This window comes from Mercurialis annua, linkage group LG4, assembly GCF_937616625.2.
Source record: "Mercurialis annua linkage group LG4, ddMerAnnu1.2, whole genome shotgun sequence".
NCBI classification, from domain to species: domain Eukaryota; kingdom Viridiplantae; phylum Streptophyta; class Magnoliopsida; order Malpighiales; family Euphorbiaceae; genus Mercurialis; species Mercurialis annua.
This window is the reverse complement of record NC_065573.1, coordinates 38,030,432-38,045,510: the sequence shown is the minus strand read 5'-3', so window position 1 is coordinate 38,045,510 and position 15,079 is coordinate 38,030,432. Positions and strand designations below refer to the sequence as shown.

Here is a 15,079-nt window from a genome sequence, read left to right as displayed (position 1 = left end):
TAATTTAAAAAAAATGAATATAGTTCTATAAATTTGAAAAATTTTAGCTTTCTAATACCATTAAGCCAATATTTAATCACCAAAAATTCCTCGTATTTAAATAAAATAATCGGAGCTCGTAATTTTCAAAATGAATTACCCAACTACTCCATGGATACAAATTGTGTGCAAAAAAGACAAATATAGTGTGGACATGATAGGTGGAGAGCTTGATAGAGAAGGTTAGGTGGGTTCTTCAAGAAAGGCAGGCTCTTACCTTGAGATACAAGTTGTGCAAAATTATGATGAAAGCGATGAATTAATGCTTACAAATTTACTCAACCTTTTTAGTTCTAGTGGCTCTTAAAACCTAGTTAAGAGAAGATATGATTGTAAACTATAAATAATATGGTAGAGAAAGTTCATATAAATATTTTTCGTTAAATAATTTGTTAAATCTATACAGTACAGATGAATAGTGATGAAGTCAAAAATTTGGTAATGATTTAATTACTTTCTAAATAAGATGAACTTAAATAAAGGATATCCAAATGGATCAATGATTCGCAAACTTAATTCATCTAACACAAAAGAACAATGGACAAGTGTTGAATTGAAGTTAAATATTTTTCGTGTTATAAACGAATCATCTCATTTACAATACCGCTTAACATATGCCGCATTTAAATTGACATACAAATTTATTTAACTCGTTTATATCATGATTTAGTAATATCATGTTGTTTTAGTATCATGTCAACGTGACCTAACACATTATCAACAATGTAAAATATATCGTATTGATACTACTTATAGCCGATTTATTCAAATAAATATATTAAATGTGTCATGTTAGTATGATCTATATTCTCGTTTAAATAAATAAACTTGGCGTACCACGCTGATCTGATTCATATTTGTTCCATTTATAATAGAATCAAATGGGTCCTGTTGTTATAATCCATCAAATTACATGAATTTTATCGCACGACCTGTTTAATTTCGCATCGTATTTGTATTAATAATAAACATTTCATATTCGTTTTGACTCTAATCTCATCAACATAATGAATCGACACGATAAAAATACATCCGGCAACCCGTTTTACACCTCAATCTCCCGTTTTACACCCTAATCTCACATAATCAAAAGTGTGTTGTATTAAACAAATAAAACCCCATAACTGTGGCCTCATTAAACAAACATATCTTAAACCAAGTCATTTTGCATTAAACAAATCAAATCCCATGTGAAAGGCACCAAATTGCATCGAATCTATAATTAATCTATAGTAATGCACGTTTCTGCTTTCTCATGAAAAGTCCTCTCTTTTCTAGTTCAAAGCTTGTGTTCTTAATTTCCAGCAAATTAAGGACCTGGACCACAATTAACCTTTCACATGTTAGGTTAATTAATTTGTTAATCATTAATTAAAGACTAAGCAAACGACAAACGACAAATTAAGTAATCCACGTGATCACTGGTCATCTATCTACAATCTTATTGGTCCTTAATCAGTTCATCTACTATTACAAATTAACCTAGTAATTTGACATTATTGATAATAGGGATTTAATTGTTCACACAGCTGTTTTACTTTTAACTTTTAAGTACAAACATAATCCCTCGGTTCAATTGGTTTAACTTTTCTCTAAAAACCAAACTATGGTTCAATCACTTTAAACCGAAAAATTAAAACCGTAAAAACTAAAAATTATTGAACCGGTTATATCAAAAAAGTTATCCGACTCTTTGTTTACTAGTTAAAGTATGAGTCATTTACTAATTTTTCAATCATTAGCTAGTTAGAATTTTAACTGATAGAACTATCGATTGAATTGTAAACTGGTTGTTGCATCGGGTTTGATTCTTAAAATACTGGTTCACAATATCGATATCATGGAAGCCATCGTATAATTGCGAATTCTATTTATATAGCAATTTTTATGTAAATTATAGATATTACCTAATTGGAAATTGTCATCAGTTAGTGGTTTTAATAATAAATGTTCATTTTGACCCTTTAACTTATAATAAAATATCAGAAGAGTTCAATATTGTGGCTTTGAAAAAAAAAACTCTCAATTTGTTTTTTGGGATTAGTTACACCCTGATATGTCAATCTGGTGTTTGTCTAATGGTAAAAAACTGTAATTGGCCAAAAATTGACAAATTTAGGGATTTGTTTTTTAAGTCATGAATTCTGACTCTTTTGATCTTTTATTTTCAATTGGAGGGTCCAAATAAAATTTTATTGATAGTTTTAACAAGGGTGCAAAGTTTTGAAGTCAAGGTTGCCATTATGTGACCCTTCAGCAAGACCTCAAATAATAAATGGGAATCATGAGATAAATATGCATGCAGATTTCAAATACCTAGTTTCACATAGTACAATAATAAAAGAAAATTAATAGTATTAAATAATTAATTAGTCACATATCAGCTGCTCTTGCTTGAACAAATTACAGCATATTATTGCAGCTGATTTTTAAATTTTGTGATTATATTATTTTTAATTTAGTAAGTGCATGCATAGAATAAAAATATGAATTAGTTATACTATGAATATCCCAACAAATAGATAAACAAGATTGTTGCCCAAAAGTGAAACTTGCAACATCAAATAATTGAAAAAAAAAACATAGAATTCAGGTCCAAATTGATGGATTATAGGGGAAATTGTCTATACAAAGTGTGTAATAGACAACATTTGATGCAGTCATCAGCAATTAACTTGGAAATTGAGCTTGTTTAAAATTGACAATATTACTACTAACTACTACTAACAATTAAATAATTAATCAAAGATAAATTTAATATATCGTTAAAAGACTTACAATTGTAGTAAAGTATGTTTATCTTAGGGTAGTACTTGTCTAATTTAATTTAATTCAGAATCCAGATTTAGAAGCTAAATTAGAAATATATTCATCATTGTACGGCTAGACAAGATATTGAGACAAAACTGATAACTTTGAGATAAAACATATACTTATTTAGATTTTTTTTATTAATCTATTGTTAATAGTTAGTTTAATTTATACATTCTCACAAAGCTAAAGTGCTTTTATTTAAATTTTAGACAATTAATAATATATAATCAATCAATTCACAAATCTAACTAAAAGATCACATATGATAACAAAGAAGCTAATATTTTAACTAGATAGCAATCAACAGAAGGAAAACATAAAGTAGTAATTAATCTATTTAATTAGATATGTTTGTTTTTTTATTCAGCTATTTAGATTTGTTAGATTACAGGATAATGCATATATATTTATATTTTTTGTTGTTCGTGCATGAAGCAAGAATAATATTTTCTAGCTAGTGTCACATATGGTATAGTATTATTTTGATATTAATCCCTCCAATCTTTGAGGAGTAGAGTTTATCTAGAGAGATAAGATAACTAAATTTAATTGCATACAACAAATAAACAGATAAAAATGCTTAAATCTAACCTATATGATTCCAGTTGCTCAAAATAATATATATTTTCTAAATTAATAGTATATATTGGGAATTTATTTAATGAGTACCATGTTGGTAGTTTGTTAAAGAACGTTTGGACTATCAAATTTCTTTTAACTAACCTTACTTTGAAATTGCATCTGCATATGTGTTAAGTAAATTATTATAAATAAGTTCTAATAAATTAATGGTAAAGATGCTATATAGCTCCTATATATCCAATTGAATAAAATTCCTGGAAATTGGATTTGTTGGTCTAAATACAGAAAAATTATTGCACGCAACTATTGCTCTATATTATTTGTGTAAGAAACCTATAATGCGCTAATCATTTAGAAGAAAAAATTAAATAATTATAAAAAATGCTCACCGCAAATACTCATTGACTTGCTGTAAATATGACATAACACAACCAATATGTGGGATAAACACTCCTAAATATAATCAAACAATCACTATAAAAAATACTAGAATTAGCAGCAAATGTTTTTACTGCTAATAGTGCTAAAATTGTTACTATTAACATATAGCAATAAAAGTAAATTGTGGCATGTTGCTGCTAATAAAACGTTGTCTTAAATGATTAGTAACAAAAATTGCTGTAAAATATTGCTATAACTTAATTAATGGCAGTCACTTTTAAAATTAATGTTATAAAATATTTTTTAACAGCAAAAAAAATTAGCTGCAAAATAATGTTGCCATATACAGAATTTCTTATAATAAATCAATGCATATAAATAAATAAATCCTGTGAAATTCTAATAATTAAGTAGATAGATTGATCATAATTTAAAGATTTTGAATTGTGAGAAAAATACAAAGGACGTGCGTATTTGAATAGATTTGTGCAAATATGCTTGACTTATAAGCCGAATAAAAATACATGAATTAGACACAATTTAGGATTTTTGTAAATACTTGGTCAATACAATTATGAGTAAATGTTATTATATAATTGAAATTTTTTTATTGTCAACCAACCAAAAAAAAATCAGGAATCATCTTGTAATGTTGCAGCATTAAACACTAATTTTAGAATTATCTCCCCCACTCTCTCAAATTCAGTTTTTTTAGCTTTTTTATAATTTTGTTATTTAATTGTGAATAAAATTTATTTCTGGGCCAATTTTGATCTAGATATAAAAATTATTTTCAGCCTTAATATCTTAATTTTATTAAATCTGTTCTAATCGAAATTAAGAGTAGTTTTTTTTCATCGTTGGAGATAAAATTGTTTTTTGCGATGCAAGCGACTTGGATCTTTAAAACAATTAAAGCCACCATCTTACGACGGATTTCACCAAATATCGGTATGTTTTGCGTCAATATAGATGATGTTTTTAATGTTTAAGAGAAGATATATGTCACAAAAAATGTGATTAGAGACTTTAACGATGAAATTATAACTGCTAGCTGTAGCAGTCGTGCGATTAAAGTTAATATTATCATACCAAGCGAAACTAATCTAGTTCCTTTTATTTTAAAGGTTATAATGAATGCCTTCAACAACAACTCTTTACTTTGCAATATTATCATTTTGATAGCACATGACTACTTTAACTTAATTGAGATGCATATATATTATTTTAATTACGATAAAAAATCTCATGTGATAGCATATGACTATTTTAGTTTATCTAATTGGTTGGAACATGTCTCTCCGACTATCAAATTTTATATACTGGATGATCAATCAGCTTTTAATTAATAGAATTTTTTATTTCAATATAAAAACACAAATTGTAGTATTTTCATCCTCTGAAATCTCAAATCATCAATTATGTAAATGGGCTGAAAATGGACCATTCTCACTTCAATGGTGCCCAAGAAAACTTAACGTCTAATTGATGAGCATATGTTGGAACTCATAACTCATAAGCCCAAAACCTTTAAGCCACAAAGCCATGGCTAGTTATGGTGGACATGGAATAGTTTAGTACTCGAATAGATGACCATCTGGCCCATAAGGAACATTGCCACTCATGATCCTTCAAATTTTGTGAAAAGCACAAGAATATCCCTAAACAATTAATGGTTATCTGAATATATAGAAGTTTAAATTATAACTTTTCTATCAAAATACTCTAAAAGTTTAAGCTTTATACCCGTCCACTGAAAAAAAACAACAAAAAGCGCATAAATATCATTTTTTTTTTACATATATCTAGGGGTGAATAAGAACCGAACTGAACTTTGTTGTTTGTTTCGGTTTTTCAGTGAAAACGGTTTGAATCGGTTTCTACTTTAGGTAAAGTTTGGTGTTCGGTTTGGTTTGAGTGTTTTGAAAACCGAACCGACCAAAAAACCGAATTAACCGAACTTTAATATAAAATATATATATTTTTTAAAAATAATATACATAAATACTTATATTTATATATTGTTTGTCTTTATATTTTAATCATTGTTAATATATGAGTTAATAATCGTTATTGCTGCTATACAAACAAAATAGTAATATCTTCTTTCTAACCTGTAAATTTTGTTCTTTATACGCAGATAATTAATAATAATTTTGACGCATGATTATATGCAGCACAGCAGTACTAAATTACAGCACTATAGAATATACAATTGCAGCGGAATTAAGATTTGGAGATTCAAAAATTGAAGAAACATTACCTTGATTAATGGAGGTTGGCGGTGGCTATGAGAAAATAGATGAGCCACTTTAATCAACACAACTTGCAGTCAATAAACCTAAAGAAAGACCTGCTAATAAACAATATTTCTATTCTATAGACTCATTCTACAACTCTATTAATTTAATATGCTTTTCCAACAGCCATAAGTGTCAAATAAAATAAAAAAAACAAGAATTGTCAACCACTTGCTTAGATCACTCATCAACAAGAAAATACATCAATTGGTAGTTTTATTATGTGATGATAATTTATCAATATTTCCTCTAATGATTATCGATTGAATGATCATTTTATTTTGAATGACAAATAGGTTTATTTGGCATGAAATCAGAGTGGTTTCCCGGGGACAGTCAAAGTGCTTGATCCTTTGCCCGTACTATGAAATGCTCCTCCCCGTCGATCAAGCAGCGACGCTGCTTGTGATAATAGGCTTGGCTTTAAGCCACTACCGTACAGTTCGGATCAGTCGAGGCGAACATTTTTATATCCTTGGTTTTATCCCTGATATGTATGCTCAATATCCACTCTGATTTCATGCTAAAACTTATATATGCATTTTTTTTATCTAGTATGTTAACACAAAGCATCCATTTTCATTGACTTGTAGTAGAAAATTAAACATCCGATTCCACTACAAGCATCTCGGAAAAAAGAATTGATACTATCAATTAGAAACAAAGTTATTTCAGCCCCATGAAAACAGGGGAGGTCCAACCGGCGAACGTCAGAGGGTACATGATGGAAACCTACCCTGGCCGCCCCTAGCTCTACAAGGAATAAGAAAAGTACACATTAACAACAACGACGCAGTTAAAATAAAGTAAAAAAAAACCCAAATTTTCTCATATAAACAAGAAGACAAATGTATGAATCTATATATTAAACACACATCTTCCATTAAAGTTATCATTAGCATATGATGGTTATTTTGCATATTTAAAATTCTCTAAACTAGCTAGCCATAGTAAAAAAAAGTGAGAATAATGACGCTGCTGAATTTGTGTTACGGAGAGGCATCTCAAGGTCACGTTTAGCTTCATATGTTGTAAGAAAAGCTCCGATCATCTGATACTCTCTCTGCATACTTGCGGTCGGACATTTCATTATAGACCCGTAAATATATAGTAACTTCTGCAAAATGAATATATAATCCTGTGTTAGAAAACAATTTTTTATAACTGAGAACAAGCTATCAAACATTCAAACTAACAATAGTAAATATCTATATCACAATCATGGGTACCCTTATTTCTGCATATTACAATCACCAACAATCTTACTCTATGTGGCACTTTGCACCATTAGACGAGGCTCTTTTACACCTACCAGTAGTAATTCGAATCTATCTCATTAAATGAGATGCTAATTCAACTGGTAATCAAGAGATTCAGGACCAAATGTACAATGTATTTACCACTAGCTAGAAAATTGAGCATATAGATAAAGAAAGCATAACATATAGACTAGCAAGTACCACAATAATATGATACTGCATTTTTCAACAATCATACTCAATGCTGACATATTTTCTGGATAATTTTTACAGCAATAATTAGCTCAAAAAAGACCAAACAAACCTCTGTCTGACCCCGCTTTAATGGTGATGCCTGCATCTTCAACAAACCGGTAATATAGCACCTGGTATGTCGTAAATTTATCTGTCATACTTTTATTTTCTATAATCTGCAGACAAGAATATTACAACTCACAATAAATGAAATTTTACTTTCAAACGAGACAGACAGTGCAAAGAACTCCACAACAAGAAAGAAAGCATCATAAAAACTGTTTGACACTTATTTTCCCTCTTCCAGTTTACTTCCCAACAGCAAATACAACCTAGATCACCATTTCAAACAGAAAAAACAAATACCCAATCCATTCTTAACTCAAGGACCATGATTCCCAATCTTACCAAACAACTTGAACGAATTGATGTAATGCTTAGTTCTGATTCGGAGGCAGAAGTGATGCAGATTAGGAGCATTATGGACAACTGTTGATTGTAGAGCATAAAAGTTGTATTGAATAAAAATTGAATAATAACATAAAACCAGAAAAAATGAACATCTACTTGTGTCCTTTAAAAATTTTAGTGCCTGAAACATTCTTCTAGATCTAGATGACGAGAAACTCAAATTTCTCACTTTTCCTGCCAACTAATTAGCAGCTATGTATTAAAAAAACGCCACCATCAAAATTGGAACTAAAATTGGGCATTCAGTCGGGAGCGTTGATCATGATCTTGTTTTTGCAGTACTGATAAAAAAAACAAATAGAACAGCAATATCAAAAATGGTGAACGAGTTAAAGGAAAAATCAAAATGAAAAGTAAGGGAACAAAGAATATCTCACTCTCGATGCATTAATGAATCACATCATCTACGTGTGCATTGCAAGGGACATGAATACAGAGGACGTACTCCAGTCTTGCTGCCCAACATCAGCCCATCAACATCTTCAGGAGAAAGGAAGATTTTTAAAGAGGCGTCTCTAGAACCTTTAACTGAGAAAAGATTCTCCTTACGCTCTGACCAAATTACGATAGACTTCCGCAAATAATGGCTTTTACTTTTAGCAACACCGTAAATTTTAAAAGGTTCGAGAATGGAGTAAGCCGGAAAATTTATAACCAAGCATAGATCAGTCTCACTGTCATGAAAGCTGCAATGATTAGAATGTTTAGAAAATGGAATTTTTATTGAATTTTCCATGCTTGTATACGTCAAGTTTCGAGCAGGACTATTTTTCCCAGAATCAATGATAATCCTTGCACTACAAAGTTGCTGCACCTAAATGATTAAAAAAAAACATAATCAAATGGACAAATTGAAAGCGACAAAAAGGCAAGAATAAGGATAAAATGTCTCACTCCGTGACCAGGCGCAATTGCAATTGCAGATGAGAGTTCAATTGTCCAGTCCAAACCTGCGTTGCACTTATCCCATGGAGTCTCATACAATTTCAGGCAATTAGTAAAGATGAATTTTCTAATTACACCATCTCCATGACAATGAAAGAGGTTTTCAATGCCAGATGTTTCCAATGATCCACATGCATTAGCATTTAAATAAATAAGAGACTTGGGAAGATCTGGCAATGAACGAAGCTTATCACAGAAACTTATGTCAAGATCCCTCAGTGCATAGAGATTCTTGATATTAGAAGGCAGCATCTCAAATCTATTACCACTCAAATCTAAGCACACAATTGAAAATAAGCTACTCTCATCGGCAACTGGTCTAAATAGATAACATGTAGTTGCTTCTAAACCAATAACCTGTTTGCTCAGTTCAGAAAGTGATGTTAATATAAAACCTCCATCCGGATATCGACAATGAGAAACTAATAATGGCATCTTCTTAAGCTTCAGGCAACCAGATAAATTAATGCCACAAAGAGATGTTGAGTTACGGAGGCTTTTTGGAAGATGGATAAGGTTTCTACAGTTTTCAAGACGTAGCCAATGAAGATTTTTTAGATTCTCTATGGATGAGGGTAGCTTTTCAACTGCTGTTCCATCTAAGTAAAGATACTTTAAATGTTCCATGGTTTCCGAGATTTCTGGAAAATGCTGTAGACTTAAGCAGCCAGATAGTTCAAGCATCTCAAGAGATTTCAACTTACAGATGCTGCCTGACAGGTGTTTGAGCTTAATGCAATTTATTAAAATGAAAGCCTCCAATCTGTAAAGTGAGCCGAGTGTTGCTGGAACAATTTTTATTGCGGTATAGCTTATATCCAATGATTTCACATTACTTGAAACTTCTGGAAACGTCGCAAGTTTTGAGCATCTCGTGAGATTCAGAGTCTCAAGAGACTTCAAACCGATGGTACTAGGAAAAGTTTCAATTCTTGCACAGCCATACATGTTTATGTGAACAAGATTCCTAGCTCCTAATAGCATTGGTACTTTGAGAAGGCGGCTGGATTGAGGAACCTCGAAGTTTTGCAAGCTTTTGATATTCTGCAGCAAAACAAAATTTGCAACAATAAACTAAGATTTTGTAGTGAAAGTAAATTACTTAAATTCTTGTTTCATACCATGCTGTAAGGCAAATGGAGCTCCACAAGTTCCGCTGGATCAAAATTAGACGGCAAAGATTCCAATGGGTACCCATGCCAATAAAGATAACGCAGCTCAGATGGAAGACATTCAAGGCCTTGTGGAAAGTGAACCTTACCAGCTTTTTCTTCACTTCCATCATAAAATTTAAGTAACTTGAGGCTAGACATGCTCTTAAAAACATATGGGTTTAAGTCTATTTTATCAATTTTAGACATGTCCAGGCATATGGCTTCAATCGCTCCAGTTCCCTGTCAACAGAGAACAAGACATAAGCTAACAAATTTTAATTACTTTGCAACACAATCTTATTTCCGCAAGAGAGTCATACCATCTTGTCGAAAAATAATTTAACTAAACCGATTGAAACAACAAAGTTAAGAAAATGAAAGTGAAAATGCATTTGAATCTTACAGCATTTTCTTTTAGCACCCGAACAATTTCGCCATGATCCCATAGTCTGCTTCGTTTGCCTGGCTCCCTAGATTCTTCTCGAACAATTCCCTTGCCCATTTCTTGCAATAAGTCATGCATTTCTAAGCAGCTAGGCATTTCTAATGAATGATAGCTGTATGTTTCTATAATAGTTATAAGCGACTTATCAATAAGAACACTTAAAGCAATGTCTGTATTAAAGCCACACGCATTCAGGATCTTTGTAACCTCATTCATTCTCTCACCTCTAAAGAAACATGCAAGATGTAGAAAGATATCCCTTTCTTCTTTGTCAAGGTCGTCATAACTAATTTTCAGCACATTCTGAATACCTTCTGTAGGATATTTTTGAAGTTTATCCCATGCACTTTTCCATTCTCTTGCATTCTTGCCAAATAACAAAGAACCCAAGATTTTAAGACCCAAAGGATTACCATTTGCATAGGTTATAAACAAATCTGCTAGAAAACTATGCTCTTGTGCAGGAAAGTTTTTCCTAAAGGCACTCTGATAAAAGAACATCTGAGCCTCCTTGAAATCTAATCCATTAACTTCGTAAATATCATCAACACAACACCATGAAAGTGTATGTTTATCCCTGCTTGTCACAATTATTCTGCTTCCTCTACCAAAGACATGGCGATTATGTAGAAAGAATTCCAACTGTTGAGTGCTATTCACATCATCCACAACAACTAAGGCCTTTATATTAAGCATCCTTGCAATGGAAGTAGAGTATCGGATATCTACTGAGTTAATATATTCATCTTTCTCCCCTGATATTTGAAAAAGGAGCTGCTTTATTATATAATCACCATCTTTTTCACAATTTATCCTAACACTTGGAAGAAAGCAGCATCCTTCAAATTGGTCTTTAATTTGACTGAAAACAGCTTCAGCAAGGGTTGTTTTACCAATTCCTCCCATGCCCCATATGCCTAGCATACGAATATCTAGCGACTCATTGAGCAATAATGCCTCGATATGCTTAATACGAGGTTTTACACCCACAAGGCCGTTTAAATCACATGAACATGCTGCATTCAATTTTTTCAAAATATCATTGGCAATGTTTACAACGATCTCAGACTCCAGGCTGCCAAAATTAGAAAATTTTAAAAAGATGAGAACAAAAACCACCACAACAGGTATCGTACTGACGTATAGGTTATTAAAGGTTAAAGTTAGATCTACTCATAGGTTAGTCTTCATTTATTAATTTTTTATCTTCAATTCTCGATGATGAATCTGTAGACACAATTATTTGTTCCGGAACAGTTGAAAGGGTAATTAATGGAGAAAGAATGAAAAAGAAGTACCTAGTACCATCGATGTGCCATCCAGCCATACTGGCTGCTTTGGATAAGGCAGCTTTCCACCTCTGCACTTCGTCAAAGTTGTGAATCTCATGTTTAGCAAAAGCTGTGGCAAAACTCCCAGTTTGGTTCTCTACTTCTGATGGATCAATGTGGTAAAATATCGGAATAACTATCTGTGCATGAGTTTTGGTGCATTCAATCATCTTAGCAACTTCATCTAAGCAGAACGGTGAAGAAGCATAGTCATCTGAGAAAATGATGATTCCAATGTTCGACTCTTCAATGACATTCATAAGAGCAGGTGTGATTTCATCTCCTCTCCTAAGTTTGTTATCAATGAAGGTGTTGATCGATTTACGGCGTAGAGCAGCATATAAATGGCTAGTAAACTTAGTACGAGTTTCTTCACCTCTAAAACTCAAGAACACCTCATACTTCCATTTTTGGGTAAAAGAAGAAGAAGGAGATGACAGCGATAAATTTGCTGCAAGATTTCCTTTCTTTTCCATGTCTGCTAATTAACAAAGCACCTGATGTTTGTTAGAAATTTCAAGAAATGATCTGCACAGAGATGTATTGATAAATCAGAACAATGGCAATTACTTCTCTGCTTGGTATAGCATTTTTTGTAATGATTTATGATGATTGGATTAAGGCCTTCAATAGCGTAAAACGTTTAACAAATCGTTATACAGTTCAGACATGCTTCAAATGAAAAACAAAATATGATGAATTGAACCAGATCTATCTACATACAGTCTACAAATCTAAAACTTTAGTTGTTGTAATATAAAACGGCAGATCAAATAAATCCAATCTTGAAATGGATAAAAAAACAGTAATAAATATTTCAAATTGAAACGATTATATGCAGCACAGCAGTACTAAATTAAAGCGAATTTACAATTGCAGCGGAATTAAGCTGGGGAGATTCACAAGTTAAAGAAACATTACCTTGATTGATTGGCGGTGACTATGAGAAAACAGATGAGCCACTTTAATCAGCAAAACTTGCGGTCAACAAAGCTTAAAGAAAGACCCACTGCTAATAAACTAAACAATAATTGCATTCCATAGACTCATTCTATAACTCTAATAATTTAATATGTTTTTCCAACAGCCATAAGTGTCAAATAAAATAAAGAAAACAAGAATAGGTTTATTTGGAATTCAAGTACCTATTGAACCAGCTCCTTGGGACAATGTCAAATGGCTTGATCCTTTGCCCCATGCTTTAAAATGCTCCCTGGGCTTTCCTAACGTTCAGAGTTGTTCTGGTTTGAGAATTTAGGATTTCACTGACCAAAAGTTTATCCACTCATGCTTGTATCCCATCTGCATAACTACATTGTCTTAACATGGAAACTGAACAAGGGTTTCGGCATTGTCTTGCACCTTATGATATGACCTGTAAATTTCAAGAAATTATTTAAAAAATTGGAATGCATTTGGCTAGTTTTGTATTGGGTACTAGATTCTTGGGTGTCACCCAAATTTTGCCCAAAGTTGCAAAATAGTCACCAATTCAAAACCTTATAAAATAGTTATTCTACTATACTAAAGTTAACTTTGCGGCGGTTCTAAATGATTTCCGCCTTTCCGGCCATTATTTTTTTATGTGGCTGCCAGCGGCTGAGTCATTCCTCCCCTTTGCCATGTCATACTACAATGCACGGCATCATCGTCCAAATCATCGTCATCTTTCCTAATTTCTTTCAACATTTTCCACTAAACACCAAAAATAAACACAACCCATAAAAAAATTTCACCAAACACCGAAAACTCTTTGTCTGGATTCATACCCAAACACCAGAAACGATGGTTGATGCAATTTTTTTTCCAAATTGAGGTTTAATGGAATTTGTTTTCAGATTTAATGTTTAATGAAAAATGTTAAAAGAAGTTAGGGGAGAAGATGATGACATGGACGATGACGTGGAATTTTAGGAGTTTTCTGGGATGATATGGCGAAGGAGGAAGGCGTGACTTTGCATCCGGCAACCACGTAGGAAAAATATCACCGGAATTTATCACTTTAGTATAGTAGGGTAATCATGAATTAAAATTAGGTAACCATTTTACAATTTGAACAAAGTTGGATGACCCCAAAATCTATTACCCCCAACCTCGTTCTTCTCTAAAATAATGGAGTATTATATTTTAACTGCTATGAATAAAAAAAAAATCATACAAATTGGTGAAACATTGACTGTAAAAACTGGTCGGTTTTTATAAATTTAAATCTTAATGGCGTAAAAAATCACAAACTTTAGCGTGTTTTACAAATTTAACATAAACTTTCAATTTTGGCAAATTAAAACACAAATTTTTGATTTTTAGCAATTTTAGCACCGATCGATTTTCCTTCAAAAAAATAGAGAAAAATGTGGATGTGTACACCGGAATAACCACTGTTCCGGTGTCCACATCAGCATTTTTTTCACGGAAAACTGATCGATGTTAAAATTGCAAAAATCAGAAGTGTGTGTATTAATTTGCCAAAATTTAAAGTTTATGTTAAATTTGCAAAATACGGTAAAGTTTTTGATTTCTTACGCCATTAAACCTAAATTTAATTATAGTTCTTTTTTTTCTTCTTTATAGTAATTGAAAAGGGGAGTGTTTGTGGGAGGATTTACTATTAAACTATAACGGTTTGCTGCCTATCGCTTATACCAATTGAGTTATAACTCATTGGTATTACAATTCTTTTCTCAAATACCATTTCAAAAACTCTACAAAATCATATTAAAACTCTATTAAAATCATATCAAAATTCTATTGAAATCATATCATCAACATATTTTACATTACATGACAGTTATAAAAATGTAAATTATCTCAAAATTGTACCATACAATCATGTAGTACTCTTGCCTCCCCTAGCTACAAGAGGATAAAAAAGGTACATATTAACAAGAACGATACAGTAAAAATAAAAAAAATAAACCCAAATTTTCTCATATTAACAAGAAGACAAATGTATGAATCTATGTATGTGTATATACACACATCTTCCATTAAAACTATCATTAGCATATGATAGTAATTCTGCACAATGAAATTTCTGACTTTGTGTTTCTGAGAGGCATCTCACTATCTCAGGGTCATGTTTTTGTTGTTGTGAAAGATGATAATCGACTCTTTAGAGTCCTAC

General features: G+C 31.8%; 1 protein-coding gene across 5 annotated transcripts; it reads right to left on the bottom strand.

Annotated features, from left to right (window-relative positions):
- Positions 1 to 6,987: 6,987 nt before the first annotated feature.
- Positions 6,988 to 14,045, bottom strand: LOC126678975 (disease resistance protein RPV1-like). Of its 5 annotated transcripts, none has more exons than XM_050373902.2 (9): positions 13,101 to 14,045; positions 12,877 to 12,895; positions 11,923 to 12,483; positions 10,583 to 11,699; positions 10,147 to 10,419; positions 8,975 to 10,069; positions 8,458 to 8,894; positions 7,680 to 8,361; positions 6,999 to 7,233 (listed from the first exon to the last, which is right to left on the bottom strand). In XM_050373902.2, the coding sequence occupies exons 3-7, from the start codon at positions 12,429 to 12,431 to the stop codon at positions 8,481 to 8,483; spliced, it is 3,408 nt and encodes a 1,135-aa protein (XP_050229859.1). In that variant the 5' UTR covers positions 12,432 to 12,483; positions 12,877 to 12,895; positions 13,101 to 14,045; the 3' UTR covers positions 6,999 to 7,233; positions 7,680 to 8,361; positions 8,458 to 8,480. The 5 variants fall into 5 exon arrangements, with proteins under 5 accessions (XP_050229863.1, XP_055961587.1, XP_050229859.1 ...); XM_050373905.2 differs by having other exon boundaries at positions 11,923 to 12,433; XM_056105612.1 differs by lacking the exon at positions 12,877 to 12,895 and having other exon boundaries at positions 6,998 to 7,233; positions 11,923 to 12,433; positions 13,101 to 13,185.
- Between the last annotated feature and the right edge of the window lie 1,034 nt (positions 14,046 to 15,079).

Bases quoted from the DNA above. Each gene is read 5' to 3' on its own strand.
- LOC126678975 (XM_050373900.2), bottom strand. From the start codon at position 12,431: ATGGAAAAGAAAGGAAATCTTGCAGCAAATTTATCGCTGTCATCTCCT. The intron at 10,070-10,146 runs GTATGAAACAAG...GTTTTGCTGCAG, and splicing joins TCCATTTGCCTTACAGCATG to AATATCAAAAGCTTGCAAAA. The intron at 8,895-8,974 runs GTGAGACATTTT...TTAATCATTTAG, and splicing joins CAATTGCGCCTGGTCACGGA to GTGCAGCAACTTTGTAGTGC.